The following is a 16,599-nucleotide window of genomic DNA, read 5'->3' on the forward strand; positions in this document are numbered from 1 at the left end:
AGAGAGAGAGACAGCCAGCAAAAGAGGGAACACAAGCAGGGGGAGTGGGAGAGGAAGAAGCAGGCTTCCCAGTGGAGCAGGGAGCCTGATGCGGGGCTCAATCCCAGGACCCTGGGATCACGCCTTGAGCCGAAGGCAGATGCTTAATGACTGAGCCACCCAGGCGCCCCTATTTATTTATTTTTAAGATTTTATTTATTTGACACAGAGTGAGAGCACAAGCAGGGGGAGCAGCAGGCAAAGGGAGAAGCAGGCTCCCCACTGAACAGAGAGCCCAATGTGGGACTCAATCCTAGGACCCTGGGATTATGACCTGAGCCGAAGGCAGATGCTTAACTGACTAAGCCACCCAGGCATCCCTCTTTTGTGTTTTTAAATTTGCGTAAGTAATGTCATAGTATATCATTCTACCTTTACACTCTCACTCAAGAATAAGGTTTTTTTTGAGCTATTAATATGTACATATAAAACTCTGATTTATTCCTTTTAACCTCTATGTTGTTCCCATCACATGAATTTTTCAATTATTATTCATTCCCTTGTCAATTGATATTTCTGCTGTTTCTGATTTTTTTCCCCATTATAAAAATTGCTCCTGTGAAAATCCTTATATATTCTTCACGCATTTGTGCTATGAGATTTTCTAGGGTACACCCTAGAAGTGGAATTGATAGCACATTTTAATTTTATCAGACATGGCCAAATTGCTCTCCAAAGTAGCCATGTGAATTTACACACCTGCTAGCATTGTATGATAATCTCTGTTTCTCCATGTCCTCACCAATACTTGGTATTTCAGACTTTTAAATTTTGCTGTCTGATGGGTAAAATGTACTGTCTTATTGTTTTAATTAGCATTTCTCATTTTCCTAGTGAGTATAAGCATTTTTCATGCTTGTGTTTAATTTTGGGGAAATGCTTATTCACATTTTTGTCCATTTTTCTTCCATGTTTGACTTTTTCTTTCATTGTATCTTTCCGTTGTAAGGAAAATGTCAGAGGACTGAAAACAAAGAATAATAAGTAAAAATTTGTTATGTCACCTATCACCTATTAAAACATGTCCACACTAAAAGTGCGGAGCAGGCCCATGAATCCAGAGGTAGGGCAATGAAACACACAAATTACTTAAAACAGACATTCATCCACATGAGACTGTATTACATGGTAAAAGCACATTCATTCTTCCTCCAATGGTTTGTGTCAGCTGTTTGACATACCAGTTCTAGTTAGGCCCTCACCTCATATCATGACTCAAAATAAATACCAGAGAAATTAAAGTGGTAATGTATAATTTTAAAAATAGTTAAAGAAAATATATGTAAAATTTTTATGTAAGAATGGCAGAGGGAGTATGTAAGTGTAAGAATGGAAAACATCACAGAGGAAAATATCGATGTATTAGGCTGTATAGAAATTAACTTCTACCTGTCAAAACATCTTATGTTAAAAGGTAGCTGAAAAAAAAGACAGCTGAAAAATTGACAGTAGTATTTATGTTAGTGTCAATGTCATTAATGCACAAAGAAGTCTTATAAGAAACTGACACCCAGTAGAAGAAAGAGGAAAGGAAAGAACACACATTGGTAAAAAGGGGATAGAGGTGACCTCCACGCATATAAAAAATGTAAGCAAAGAAATACGAACAAAAACAAAGTAATATAAAATTTTTTCTTGTAAAATTGATGTGTTTTTTTTTTAAATGTGACTGTACAGTTGGCATTGGTACCAAGAGAACATTTTCATACTTTGGCGATGGGAGTTTAAAAATGGTTTAAACTGTCAGGGAATCAATTCTACAGAATGTACAAAGAGCCTTGAAGGATTCATTATGTTCAAGGTTATTTATCACAGTTTATTTTACAATAATGAAAATATGTGATAAATATAACTACCTGGAAGTGGAAAAAATTATAAAATATGTGACTATATATTAATTTGGGTTATATATCCATTATACCGATTAAAAATCATATTTGTAAATAACTATATATAAAAAAAACCTACCCCAGACCAGAAGAAATTCAACCAGAACCTAAAAAATTAAACTGTCACAGGGCGCTGGGTGGCTTAGTCCTTTGAGCTTCCGACTCTTGGTTTGGCTCAGGTCATGATCTCAGGATCCTGAAATGGAGCCCTGCCATCGGGCTTCACACTCAGCATGGAGTCTGCTTGAGATTCTTTCCCTTCTTCTCCCTCCTCCGTTATTCCCCCCTGCCCTCTGTGCATGCTCTTTCTCTCTTTCTTTCGCTCTCAAATAAATAAATAAATAAATAAATAAATAAATAAATAAAATCTTTAGAAATTAAACTGTCACTGGATGGTAGAATTATAAGTTTTATTTTCTTCCCTAGACCATTTTTATATTGTTAAGCAATGACCATGTGTTATTTTTATTATCTGAATTTTTTTAATACTAATTATTTGAAAGAGAAAACTTTAGTTTTATTAATGCTACTGAAACTATTTTAGCTTTATCATGAGTTAATGTTTTGCTTTTTAAAGTAGGTTTTTAACAAACTAAAGAAATGTTAAATGCCATATTTATATATTTATGTATATGTATATATGTATAAATAGTAATAAATAGGTATGAATAACAAAATAAATAGTTAAGGATTTGTTTAAGAATATAAATATTGTTTTGATTTTCATGGGGCAGTTCCCTAGTCAATAATCATACGTTTTTCCGGGGCGCCTGGGTGGCTCAGTTGTTAAGCGTCTGCCTCTGGCTCAGGGCATGATCCCAGAGTTCTGGGATCGAGCCCCGCATTGGGCTCCCTGCTCCGCTGGGAAGCCTGCTTCTTCCTCTCCCACACCCCCCGCTTGTGTTCCCTCTCTTGCTGGCTGTCTCTCTGTCAAATAAATAAATAAAATCTTAAAAAAAAAAAAAAGTTTTTCCGATTGTCAATTATATGGGAAGGTTTTGATATTTTATCAGTTTTGTTCATTAATACTAAGTTAGTTTAAAGGTATGATAAGAAAATTAACTTGCCTAAGATAGTCTGTCCAGAACTGAATTCTCAGGAGAGAGTCAGTGTGAAGTGGGGTCAAGGCCACAGTTATTACTTGTATAGTATTTGTAAGCAAGGCAGGCAGAATCCCTTGCTTTACAAGGAAAGTTTTATAATAGGGAATTTTTATTTAGGAAATCATATTTCCTACTATGAAATCTGAGACTTCCACTTAGAAAAAATGTGCATGCGTGTGTACGTGAACACGGACACATGTATATAAATCTCCTTGGAGATAGTGTATACTCTTAAGATTGCTGCCATTATTTTTTTTCAATTTTAAAAAATTTTCAATTTTGAAATAGATTTCAAACTTTTTAAAAAGTAAACTATAGTATATCCTTCTCCTAGGTTCACCAACTGTTAACATTTTGCCACATATTCTATTACTCCATAATCCGCATGTTACTGTTAATGTCATTGTTAATTTTGCTGAGCCCTTTGAGAATACACTGAAATCATCATGACTCTTCACTACTAAATGCTTCAGGGATATCCTATGAACAAGAACATTCTCTTACATAACCACAGAAGAATTATCAAATGTAGGCAATTTAACATCTATACAATGCTATTATTGTTCAGATGCAAATTTTACCAATTGTGCTAATAATGACTTTAATAGAACTTGTTTCTTTTTATCCAAGATACAGTCCAGGATCATGCATTTACTTAGTTGTCTTAATGCTTTAGTCTTCTTTAGTGTGAGGCAGTATCTCAGGTTTTTAAAAAATCTTTCATGATATTAATGTTTTTTAAAAGTACAGACATCTATTTTATAGATTGGTTTTCAATTTGGAATTGTATTTTTTTTTTTTCTTGTGGTTAGATTCAGGTTGTGCTTTTTTGGCAGGAATACTATATGACTATTGTTACGTCTTTGTGCATCTTGTAAGGAGGCATATAATGTTGCTTCATCCCATTATTGGGAATGTTAACTTTAATAACTTGATTAAGATGGTGCCTGCCATATTTCTCCACTATAAAGTTGATGTTTTCCCCTTTTACAATTAATAAGGAATTTGTGGGGAGATAATTTGAAACTCTGTCAATTATCTATTCCCCATCAAGCTTTCACCCAATGGTTTTTGGGGTTTTTTTGTTTGTTTTTTACGTAAATCCTACCCCCAGCGTGGAGCTTGAACTCATGACCCTGACATTGAGTCACATGCTCCACTGACTGAGCCAGTCAGGCGCCCCATACCCAGTGGTTTTAACATCTATTGTACCTGAACCGGTTATTACTGTGATAATGCCAAAATGATAATTTTCTAACTTCTACATTAATTTTCTTCCTTTTGCATTTATTAGCTAGCATTTCATGGAAAGAGCTTTTTCTTTGCCCTCATTTTTAAATTTTCTTATGTGTTTATTGTTTGTTACTATCAGTACAGACATGATACTTTTTTTAATTCAGTAGGTCCAGTATTATCATATCCCCATTATTTCTTGAGTACATGTTTACTTTTTTGCACCAAAGATATAGCAGACTTACCTTGTCTTTTTCCTATTAGTGTTCTGGAATCCATCACTTCTCCAAAAGAGCCCTGGTTTCTTTTAGTAGAAAACGGTATTTAAATGGCAAATCTTAAAGTCACAATTTTAAAATAAAGTGTTAACTTTCCAACAAAAAATTGCTTACAGTGTCACAAACTCTGAGTTAGAAATTGTTTTCATTTTATCTACGATAATATTCCTACTATGGAGTTCTCAGGTTTTTAACAGGTATGACTTAGATTATTGTAGATTGGCTAAATCCTTCGAATTTTACATCTCTTTTTTTCTTTATGTTAACAGGCTTCTTTTCAACTATTGTTTTTAAGCCATTCTATTTTATGCCAATACCCTAATTATTAGATAATGTTAGCATATCAAATATATATGTTCATAATCCTGAAAAATTACTGATAGTCATTGAGTATTTGCAGTTTCCAAATTAGTCCAAATTCATACTTAAAGAAAGTTAGTAAGTTCAGCTGTGGAAGAAATGATAATGACAAAATAGTGTAAGTCTCTTACTTTATGTGTTTAATAGTAGTTTGCTTTAGAATAAATATCGATATTTCCTGTATTTCTAATTACATAGTGTATTTCCGTTAGGTTGTATTTATTCCCAAATAAATGATTGCAATAGAAGTTCTTTAAAATTATAAGAATACTATCTTCAAGAAATTGTGCAAGATTTTTTTGATTTTGGTTGTGTAAAATGTATAAGTTTCATATTTACTGAATAGAAACTTGTTATCACTAAGAAAGTCTCCTCTGGATTTTTAAATTACTTAGAATATCTTATAATCATTTAACTTTGTTGGAAGGAAAGTATTTGGAAGTTTTTGATCCATCTAAACTACAAAGAAGTTACATAACTTTTAAGTAATTTTATATTACCGTGTTATCTTTTCTATTCAAATTTGCTTTCCCTTTTAGAGTTCTTGTTAGGATTTATGCCTGATTCTTTTTCAGTTAATATTGTACCATCCAGAAAAACAAGGAAAAAGGACTTCAATACAGGACTTACGATAAAGTGTCTCTGTTTCCTTAGTAGTAGACGAGTTCTATTCATAAAGCTGTTTATGGATCGTATTAGATTGAGGCACACACTGCTATAAATGTCATTGAGGGAGAGAGGGTTATGGTTCAAGATTGGAATTCCAAAACATGTTGTAAACAACACATTGCTTTCATTTTTTTATATATTTTAATATTAATCATATATTTCAGAAGATTCCATGCCTATGCCTGATGAAGTAAGCATGCTAACAGCAATTGCACTCTTCCTGTGGTCTGCTAGTAGTGAAATAATAGGAGTCCAGTCATTACAGAATGGCTGCATGAACAGATTTAAAAATGCACTGAATTCATGTGACCCATGGGTAAGTTACACTTAAATACAGAGGTAAACATTCCACTTTATCAGTAAAATTTCAGATTGATTCATTAAAATGGGTGATGCATCACATGAAAACCTAAATATTTGTTATATGGCTTTTAAGTAGAAAAGCTGGAAAAGATCACTCAGTTTAAGCACTAAGAGACACATATGTGTATGTGTATTTACACATGCAAAAAGTTCTCCAATATCTAAAATATTTGAGTAACCCTGTCTTATAATGGTAGAGATTTTACATGAGTCTATGATTATATTTTTCACTGTTTACTTAATGGCACCAAAAGCATTAAAGAATAAATTTATATTATTACATGTTTTGATGAACCTATTGGAAGCCAGTTTTTCTAGAAAATAAGTTTTTTTGGTTTCACAATGTGAAAGTCTAAACTAATGATTCTCAAACGTGCTGCACATCAGAAAAAAATCAGCTTAGTAACATGATTCCTAGACTCTGCTACTGTCTTCCTAAATCATAAGTCTCTATTTTGAAAACATTGCCCAAGTATTTCTTATGTCCGGCAAGGTCTGGCAACTTCTCTTCTACCAAAGTGCTAAAACAGCTTTATTCCACTATTTGTCCCATGTGGTGATGGGCCTTGCTTTTATCCGTCCTTCCTTCCTTTTTTTTTTTTTTTTTTAATGTTACTATGAAGTGTTTTTAAGCTAAAGTGGAGCCAATGAGATTTTACTTTCTAGGCCTGGAAAACTTAAATTGGCATAAGCAGTCATTTCCAAGGAATTCAAATGAATTTGAGTTGTCTAACCAGTGTGTTTTTATAGCACTGTTTGACATCATTTAGACATTAGCCTTCCTTACTAAATATGTTAGGTTAAAGTGGAAGAGACAATTGTCAAGCAAAGAAAAAAATTAAAAACATAAATTAGAATTCCTGGTTTATAGCTTCTTCCACACTATAGAAATACATGAATTATATAAGCTTGGTAATTTGGCAGTTACCATATGAGGAATATTTATTTAATTAATTTCTTTTCAGTTAGTTTTTTTTAGTTAGGTTATTGGAAGTTTCATTATTCTAAGTTTATTTCTATAAATAGAAAATGGCATTAATTCATCCCACATTTTTATTTTCATCGTGCAGTATCACATCTTTTCAGCACATATTAAGTTGCAATGTGATTGTACAGCAAATGAGACTGTCACACATGTTAATTAATAAAATTATTTTCTTATATAGGTTCAAGCCAAATGTTACCAGCTTCTCCTCTCAGTCTTCCAACATTCCAATCGTGCCCTTTCAACTCCGTATATTCATTCCTTAGCTCCACTAGTAGTTGAAAAGCTGAAAGCTGTTGAAAGAAACAGACCAGCCAGTAGCACAGAACTTTTAGCTGTTCAAGAAGGAATCAAAGTTCTGGAAACATTAGTTGCTCTTGGGGAAGAACAGAACAGTAAGTATTCTTATAAAAAGCCAATAGTCCAAAATGAAGAATGTATTTTATACATACATATCTATCTATCTATCTATCTTGATATTGGACACAGGCCATTGCAACAATAAGTTTACTAAGGCGTGGTTACTATCTGAAAGCTTAGTATTTTGGTCATGCTGCTAACATAATGTATTGAGTTTATTTATATTCATTTTTTTATGAGCAAGAGGTTTAAATAAATAACTGATAGCCTTTCAACACATTGATTTTTTTTCTAGGAATGTACTCTTTAACTAGGAAAAATGTGGATATTTAATAGGTTTATAAAAGTAATTTATTATGGTGTTCATAATGTAAGTACAGAAGCTTTATAACAAATAGGATCAGATTAGTATTAATACCAAACATCATTATTAAAATACCTCCAATTTTGAAATTTAAAAATTATTTTTATTTAATGAGAAGCTACCAGATACATCCATTTAATCAGAGAGTTACTCAGCTTAATACCTATTCCTCTTTACTCCCTTGATTTCATCACAATCTAAAATGTGTTTTTTAAAAAAAGACTTAATTGTTGCAGAAAGACTACTATTACTTTTAAGCTAGTATCTTATGATTGAACATTAAATGTTTCCAACTTTTCAAAATTGTAAAAAACTGAGATGAATATCCTGGTACAGATATCTTTGCACACATTTTTTATTATATGTATCAGATAAATTCCTTAATGTGAAATTACTGGGGGTTGAAAGGAATGTACATTTTTAAGGCTTTTCATATATATTGCCAGATCACTCTCCAGATAACAATTACATCCATTCTTTCTATTGTTAAGTTTTTTCTTCTTACCTTGAAAAAATTTTTACAGGAAATTGGAAAGGTAACTTTGAAATAACTTTCAATAACTTTGAAAAAGTTATTGTAAGAGCTTCACTATAAAATTAGAATCCAGAGGTGCCTGGGTGGTGTCTGACTCTTGGTTTTGGCTCCGTTGGCAGTCTCGGGTACGGAGATTGAACCCCGAGTTGGGCTGTGTGCTCTGTGCTTGGAGTCTGCTTGTCCCTCTCTCTTGCCCTCTGCTCTTCCCCCCAACACACACACGCACGCACGCACACACACACATGCATGCCTGCACACGTGCACACGTGCACATACACACACGCATGCTCTTTTTCTCAAATAAAATCTTAAATAATAATAATAATAATCCAGGACCATGACAGTGGAAAAGGAGAAATGCGGAGGTGATTTTGAAAGAAAAGTTGATCTGATTTGATGAGTGAGTAGTTACAGGGAGCAGGAGAAAGAGAAGAGCCAAACATGACTGTGTTACCTAGAAGAAGCACGGAAGCAGTGTCAAAATTGGAAAAGTCAGGAAGAAGGACTGTTTGGGAGTTGATAAGTTTAGTTGAAATTAGATATTAATTGGTTATTTGGATAGAACTATTCTGACTGACATCATGGCCTATGTTTGTGACCGTGATGGCCAAAACCAAAGGTAAATGTTGGCCATCGCATTATATCATATATGTTCATTCATTCATTATATTTGATGCTGTCTTCCTGATGAATGCCATCCTATCCCATTAATAGGACTCATTTACCTTTGGGTTTTGCATGCATTTGGCCTTAGATTTATCTTGAATTTTTATAAATGCCAATTTTACTGTACCTTAATAGTCCTCCTATAATACAAAACATCTGTTATCTCAGTGAAGCAGTCTATTAAAAAATGAAGAAACCATGATAATGCTAATATATCTAACTAGCACTTAAAACTATAATATATAGTTATATAAAATATAGTGATGTAATTCCCAGAGGCTGAACTTTCAGCTTTTGAATTTATCACTCACCTTTCTTCACATCAGTTACAAATGCTAATTTTTTGTTTTTAACTTTATAGTATCCATTACAGAAATAGGCAATGACTGTTTCTTCACCCAACATGACCAGAGTTATAAACTAAGGACGTTGGAATTATAGTTGATTCTTAACTCATGTTCATCATCTTTATTCAATCTGATACTCAAAACTTGTCCTATCTTTTTTGAAACTTCTCTGGGTTTCAAGAGAATCTTGCTTCCTATTCTTATGTCTAATCATCTCATAACTAAATAGCTATAATAGTTTCCTAACAGATATTCCCCCATCAGTTTTACCTCTCCTTTGTTTAAGCATTGTGAGTAGTGGGGCGCCTGGGTGGCTCAGTCAGTTAAGCGTCTGCCTTCAGCTCAGGTCATGATCTCCAGGTCCTGGGATCGAGCCCCAGGTTGGGCTCCCTGCTCAGCGGGGAGCCTGCTTCTCCCCCTCTCTCTCTCTGCAACCACCACCTCCCCCCCCCCCACTCATGTTCTCTCTCTGGTGTGCCAGCTCTCTCTCTCTCTCATAAATAAATAAAATCTTAAAAAAAAAAAAAAAAGAATTGTGAGTAATTTCCTCTTGCCTGAGTGCATGGAGTCTGAATATCCTTGTTCAGTTCTCTGAACTTTTATTCTGCTTCCCAGTGTGTCCCCACTACCCTGACCGGTCCAGTTTTCTCACGCAGCTCACTTTAACCTCTGTACAGTGTTCAGTCGATTTTCACTCTCCTCGGGTATGTTTCTTCCCCTCATTTCTTCTTACATAAACGGATTTAACCTGCATTAGATCTCATTTCTTCAAGAACTGTTGCCTGATTACTCAGCCTATTCTGATCTTTCCTGTCATACAATTTCTTTGGCAATTATAATCAATCTTATTCTATGGCCTTGTGGTTTTAAGGTAATCACTAAAACTATAAAATCCTAAAGTAATCCTCCACTTTATGAGGCTTTTGAGGAACTCTATCTCAAATGCTTACCATAGGTTTTAACATTTAGTTCTCTAATTGTTTGATGTGCTGGATACCCTTTTCAACAAGGCAGTAACAGCTTTAGGTAGAGATGAATTATATATTTCCTAAAATGCTTAGCACATTTCTAGATACTTGATGGGTACTTAAATAATTTATAATATATTTTTTCCAGTTAATTACTGTTTTTTTTTAAGATTTTATTTATTTATTTGACAGAGATAGAGACAGCCAGCGAAAGAGGGAACACAAGCAGGGGGAGCGGGAGAGAAAGAAGCAGGCTCATAGCGGAAGAGCCTGATGTGGGGCTCGATCCCGTAACGCTGGGATCACGCCCTGAGCCGAAGGCAGACGCTTAACCGCTGTGCCACCCAGGCACCCCCCAGTTAATTACTGTTAAAACCAAAACCTTGCTTTTCAACCTGATGTTGAAAACCTTGTCTGCTTTAGTATGCATAGTGTACTGAAGATAATTTTATATTTATTTGATAATTCATTATATTTTCTATGGAAGTTATTATACAGTACTGTTATAATTCTGTGTGAGGGAAATTGAGCTAAATCTAGGTAATTGGAGGATTCTTGGGACTTTTAAAATATCAGTTTGCTACCTTTTTTCTTCTGAAACTTTGTCATGGAAAAAAATCCAACTGATAAAAACTTCTGAGTGGTTTTCAAGGCAAAGGGTGTTTGTGTTTGTTCATTAATTTGACAAATAGTTATTGAGTGCCTACTAGGTACCAGGTATGTTCTAGTCGTGAAATAAACACACAAAGATCCCTGCTCTCGTGGAGCTTACATTGTAGTGCAAAAACAGAGACAGTGAACACCCTCCCCCCCATGGGTATGTCTGTATCTATTTTGTATATAAATGTAAAATTTTGTATAGATAAACATTGTGTACATATATCTATATATATATAATTTTTTAAAAGGTGAAAATGGATATAACTATATTAATTTTGGATGTAGATATAATAGATGCTGAATTAGGTAGGTGCTGTGGAGAAAAAAATAGAGCAGGGAAAGATGTTCAGGGCCAGGATGGGATTAGGGTTCTGGAAAGGTTTCATGATTATTATCATTGTCTTTCTTGACGTCAGTGAGTGTTGTATTCCACGATCCGTATCAGATGCTTCCTGCTCCCCTACAACCTTGGCTGGCTACTGTCATTCTACAAAAATCAACATAAGTTCAAAGTGGAAAAAACATGATTCTTGGTGTCGATTATCAGATACATATGTATATATGATCACATTTTTTAAAAGAAAAATACCAGCTTTAATGAAATTTATATTCCAGGGTGGAATTGTCAAAATGGCAAGACAAAGAGACTAGTAAATGGGATTAAGCTTCCACATAAGTCTTTGTTTAAGGGCTTAGAATTTATGTCAACCAGACATGGGTTCTTGTTTTTTTAACCCTAAACTCTACATATTTGCTTCTTTTTGAGATATTTTTCCCTCACTTACCGTGGGTTTAGGGGGATGATGAAATGGAAAAGAGTTGTATTTCTATTTTAAAAAGAAGGAAATACCTAGTTTTAGATAAATAATAGTAAATGGATGCTGTTCAGGTTTCTGTTTCCTACTCTAACCTCCCTATTCTGAAATACCTTTAAAAATGTCATGGTCTTACTCTCAGAATACATTCCAGCAGATGGCAGTTATAAAGTGCTTATTCCTTTTTACCCTTTTAGCCAGTATTTTTCACTTTTTTTTTTTTTACATAGGCTCCACGCCTAGCATGGAGCCCAATGTGGGGCTTGAACTCACCACCCTGAGATCAAGACCTGAGCTAAGATCAAGACTCAGATGCTTAACCGACTGAGCCACCCAGGCGTCTCTAGCCAGTATTTTTTTTTTAATAAAACACACTAATATAAATCTAAAATATACAGTCTTAACAAACTTGGTCTCCAACCCAAACATAGCTTGTCATTAAGTAAATATTTACTATGAGTTATGAGTTATTGTTGAGGTCTAAACCCGATTCTGTCTATTTGCCCGTGTTTTATTATGACTGAGACTGCTGTGGTAATTGAGTAATTTTAAAGTTAAAGTGTATTGTACTGACAGATTGTGACGATCTTCAGACTTTACCGTTCTTACCTGCAGGAGTCCAGTTACTCGCCCTTTTGGTTCCCACTTTGATCTCTTACCTGCTGGATGACAACTCTTTTGCCTCAGCAAGCACAGCTTCCAAGGATCTCCATGAGTTTGCGCTCCAGAACTTAATGCGCATCGGACCTCGGTACCCACATGCTTTCAAGACGGTAATGGGAGCGGCTCCTGAGCTGAAAGTGCGTTTGGAAACTGCTGTTCGAGCAAGCCAAGCCAGCAAAGCTAAAGCAGCCACCAGGCAGCCAACCCCTACCGTACATTCTGCACCAACAATTAAGCTAAAAACAAGTTTTTTTTAGTTTGATATTCCATTCATTTTTATTTGTATTGTCAACTGGTAACTAAGTAGTGACAGCCACTGTACCATCCCGGGCGCTAGGCTCTACTTACTTGCGTATGGGGACTGCGCGCTTCTAAGTGGGTTAAGTAAAATAATGCTCATGCCGCTTTCTCACTTGGAAGGAGTGATTGTTTTTATCATGTGGTGGATGTGCTCTCATTTTTCTCCTAGAATGTTTCTTTTTTATTAATTTATTTTTTAAACACTGAGCCATAGTCTCTTAAATTTAAGTGCTAAAAACAATTAGATCATGTAGTTGGGCAGCCTATTGGTATTGTCAGGAAAAAATAGGTCAGTATTCAGCATCTGTCATGAAAAAATTTAATTGAAAAACAAGCAGAATTTAAATTTTGAAGTAACTCAAATAATGGAAAATGTTTCATGGTGTATATAATATGAATAAAGTCACATTTTCTTAGCATTTCTCAAAATGTCCTTACCTTTCTGATAGATCTTTTTACTTTCATATTAGATTACTAAATTATGCTTGTGTGTATTTTAGTTGTTAACTGAATTAAAATTCTCATTGAAAGATCCATTAAAATGTTTCAAATGTGGAATAATGTTCTGTTTTTTGTTTTTTGGGGGTTTTTTTGATGGCTAAAATTTGGCCTTGGTTACGTTTTATAATTACAGTACAGAGCATTGAGTCCTGACTGTGATGGTTAGTTTCTTTCATCAAATATTTATTTAGTGCCTACTGTGTATGAGGCATCAAGCTAAGTCCTGCAGGGCATACAAAAATGAATTCATCATAATTATGACTTTGCCAGTCTTTTGTGCAATGGGAATTTTGCCCTATCAAATAGATAATTGATGAGATGAGCATTTGTCACAGAGTTGTGCAAATTTTAAACACCGAGTTTTACCAGTATTACATAGACTGTGCTATCAACAGCAAGTCACCTTTCTGAATATTCCAGATGCATACCTGCTTATCATCTGCCGCCTACCCGCTCTCATGCCCTCGCCAGCTGGCAGCTCCCGTCCCCTTGCTGGTCTTCCTTGTTCTGTCTTTTAGGCCTCAGAGAGGTGCTTTCTTTCGCCATTGTCTCACTTTCTTTTTTATCTACAGGGTTGTTTTTTCATTTCCAAGTTGCTTTGCCAAAGTTATTCTCCTTATTTCAGGGGAGGTTTTTTTGGTAACAGTTGTATTGAGATGTAATTCAGACAAGATATAATTCACCCATTTAAAATGTACAGTACAGTGGTGTTTAGTGTATTCACAGGGTAGTGCAACCGTCACTACAATCAATTATGAACATTTTCATTACTCCAGAAAGAAACCTCGTGGGGCGCCTGGGTGGTTCAGTCAGTTGAACATCTGACTCTTGGTTTCAGCTCAGGTCATGATCTCAGGATCATGAGATGGAGCCCCGAGTTGAGCTCCATGCTCGGTGGAGAGTCTGTTTGAGATTCTTTCCCTTTTCCTCTCTCTCTTCCTCTGCCCCTCCCCCAGCTTGCACTTGCTCTCTCTCTTTCTAAAATAAATAAATCTTAAAGAAAGAAATCTCATACCCTTTAGCGAACACCCACAACCTTTCCATTTCACCCCAGCCTTTCACTACCACAGATCTACTTTCTGTCTCCATCAGTTCTGCTGTTATGAACATGTAAATGAAATCAGAGAATATGTGGCCTTTTGTGACTGGCTTCTTAGTGGTTTTTTCTTTGTTTGGTTGGGTTTTTTTAGCCTTCAAAAGCCTTTATTGGGGGATAAGCCTAGTTCTAATGGAAAAAGCCCACCTCTGAAAAAGGAGTTGTGGATATGTAAGCTGGTCTGATGTACATTCATGACTTGTACATTCATGGTGCAAAATAAAGACCCTCAAACACAAATGAGTCTAAAGCCACTACAACCCAAAATTATGTGATTCGCTTAGAGGTGCTTATATCAGCTCTTAAAATACAATCAATGTACAGAGAAGCTGCAGCTTCCTCACGATTAACTGAAGCATGTGACCATTAAAAGGGAGGGGGAGGCAAAAAAACGACAATTTAAATAGGGTATAAGGTTCTCCTCTCCACACTATTCAATAAACATATATCCAGAAGGAGAATGAAATAGAATCAATGCCCAGGTGCCTCTCGAAGGGACAAATTTACAACTTTCTAGCACAATACATTTCAGCTACTCTGAGTACACACAAAGCCAGAACGCCCTACATGAGATGCAAAGGGATTATGTCCACCACAGTTTACACCCAGCCCCTGTGTAAGATGCGACTCCAGTATAGTTTGGATCACGTCACTCAGGGCGACAAGTGCCTAGCAACAACACTTATGCCTCGTTAACACTAATCTGTGGTGCATTTTTTTTTTTAAATAAAAATATCTGAAGAGGTGGCACATGGTTGCAACTGCCAGCATGTCACAGCAATTCCAAACTCGGAAAAAGCCCTCCATCCACTGGTCCAGCCTTCTCCCCTATTATACATCTGCCACCAAAGGGGGGAAAACGGTGGACAAGTCCTTTGCAACCACGCCTTGCCAAAGTCAATAAACGAGAGCCTGTCAAAGGCAGAACCATTTTACGGGCAACCTCCGCTAGCTGCAAATTTTTGGTTGGGAAAAGAAGGAGCAAGTCGTGAATGTAAAAAAGAGGTAAGAGTCCTTTTGTCAAGGATTTGGTGACCCAATCCCAGATGCCCAGCTTGGTGCCAGCAGATGCCATTATTCAGATGGAAAAGGAAGAGAAGACACCAAAAAATATATAGTTCTGAAATCTGCAGGTTGATATTTCTTTTTTGTAGCAGTAAGGACTTGAAAGAGAATCATGCAACTTGAGGAACCATTTTTTTCTTCAGGAGTTAAAAAATGTTGTCATGTACCAAAGACTACATTCAGCGTGGGTCAGATCTAACAGCGTTTGCTAGAACTTGGTTGTTAAGCACACCCAGCACCAGGAGGAAACTTCGTCTGAGCAGAGTGGCTGGTTGGACAGGCCAGTGGCCTCTCCTTCATTGGTCCCCAAGCTGAAAGTCCTGTCCCCAGTTGTGTCTCCCACCTCCACCATTCTGATCAGCAACTCGCCTCATGCTAGCAGGGGGCACACCAAATCCTGACACCCCTCCTCTCCTGCTGGGCAGACAGCAGTGCAAAAACAGGTGTGGATAGAAAATGTCTTCGTCCCAAGTCTATTGGGTAGCTGAGCATTAGGAGGAAATAAAGATGTCCAACAAGATTTCCAATGAGCTCATTGGTCACCGAGCCTCCCATGATGTAGTTGAATCTAAGGATAACCCATGGTAAGTAACAGGCCGTAATCTGTGTTCCACACCAAAACCATACAATCCTGTCTCTGTGCAGCGGGGCCTAGACATAAACTACCGACATGATCAGAGGAACCGCCAGCAACTGCACATTCATTGCTAAGCCAGTAATCACGAAGCAAATCCAGTTAAAGAGGAGCAAGAATAATAGCTGGCCTCCCATCAAAAGCTCCTCTTTCACGTCGTGTAGAATACTGATACAGGAAGTAGAAATTGACCGAATAAATCCAGTTCCTGGACCCACAGGGAAATAAAAGGTGGCAGTGATTGCCCTCCAAATCTGGAAGCGATAGAGGAGGGCCTCTTCAGGCCAGAGGAAGAAGGGGGCGGGCTGATGAGACCAGGTTTGCCAACCAGGGTACCGCGACCGTGGTGACCTACCAACAGGGCACGATGGCCGGGATGCTCCTGAAACAGTCCCCGATGCGGGACATCTTCACCGTTTATGTGGCTAGGATGTGCACGGCCGCCCCACTCCCTATCCCCGGCCCCTCACAAGGTCCCCTCTGTGAGTGGAAGGTGTGGAGGAGGAGCGGCCCAAGCCGGGGTGGGGAAGGCGGAGATCCCCGGATGCGGCACGGCCCTTGACCTGATGTTTTTAAGCTTCATCCCCGTGGTAGCATACATTCGTACTTCTTCCCTTTTCTGCGGCTGGATGTGTACCACATTTTGCTTATCCATTCGCCGGTGGATGGACGCTTGGGTTGTTTCCACCTTTCGCCTATTAGAAAT

The 16,599-nt window shown here is 36.7% G+C and overlaps 1 protein-coding gene and 1 pseudogene across 4 annotated transcripts in view; one reads left to right on the forward strand and one right to left on the reverse strand.

The window, feature by feature from the left end:
• The window catches only part of HEATR5B (HEAT repeat containing 5B), a 102,335-nt gene extending 89,180 nt beyond the window's left edge, over positions 1 to 13,155 (forward strand). For 2 of the 4 annotated variants that reach the window (XM_026478912.4, XM_044391174.3), the window contains exons 34-36: positions 5,736 to 5,887; positions 7,101 to 7,314; positions 12,250 to 13,155. In XM_026478912.4, the coding sequence (XP_026334697.2) occupies positions 5,736 to 5,887; positions 7,101 to 7,314; positions 12,250 to 12,554 (671 nt within the window). In that variant the 3' untranslated portion in view covers positions 12,555 to 13,155. Of the gene's footprint in view, positions 1 to 5,735; positions 5,888 to 7,100; positions 7,315 to 12,227 lie in introns of all 4 variants that reach the window. The other 2 variants (XM_057308953.1, XM_057308954.1) reach the window with 1 other exon arrangement.
• Positions 13,156 to 15,555: 2,400 nt separating this feature from the next.
• Positions 15,556 to 16,301, reverse strand: LOC113268673 (derlin-1-like; annotated as a pseudogene).
• Positions 16,302 to 16,599: the final 298 nt, after the last annotated feature.

This window comes from Ursus arctos, unplaced genomic scaffold, assembly GCF_023065955.2.
Source record: "Ursus arctos isolate Adak ecotype North America unplaced genomic scaffold, UrsArc2.0 scaffold_8, whole genome shotgun sequence".
Classification (NCBI taxonomy): Eukaryota; Metazoa; Chordata; class Mammalia; order Carnivora; family Ursidae; genus Ursus; species Ursus arctos.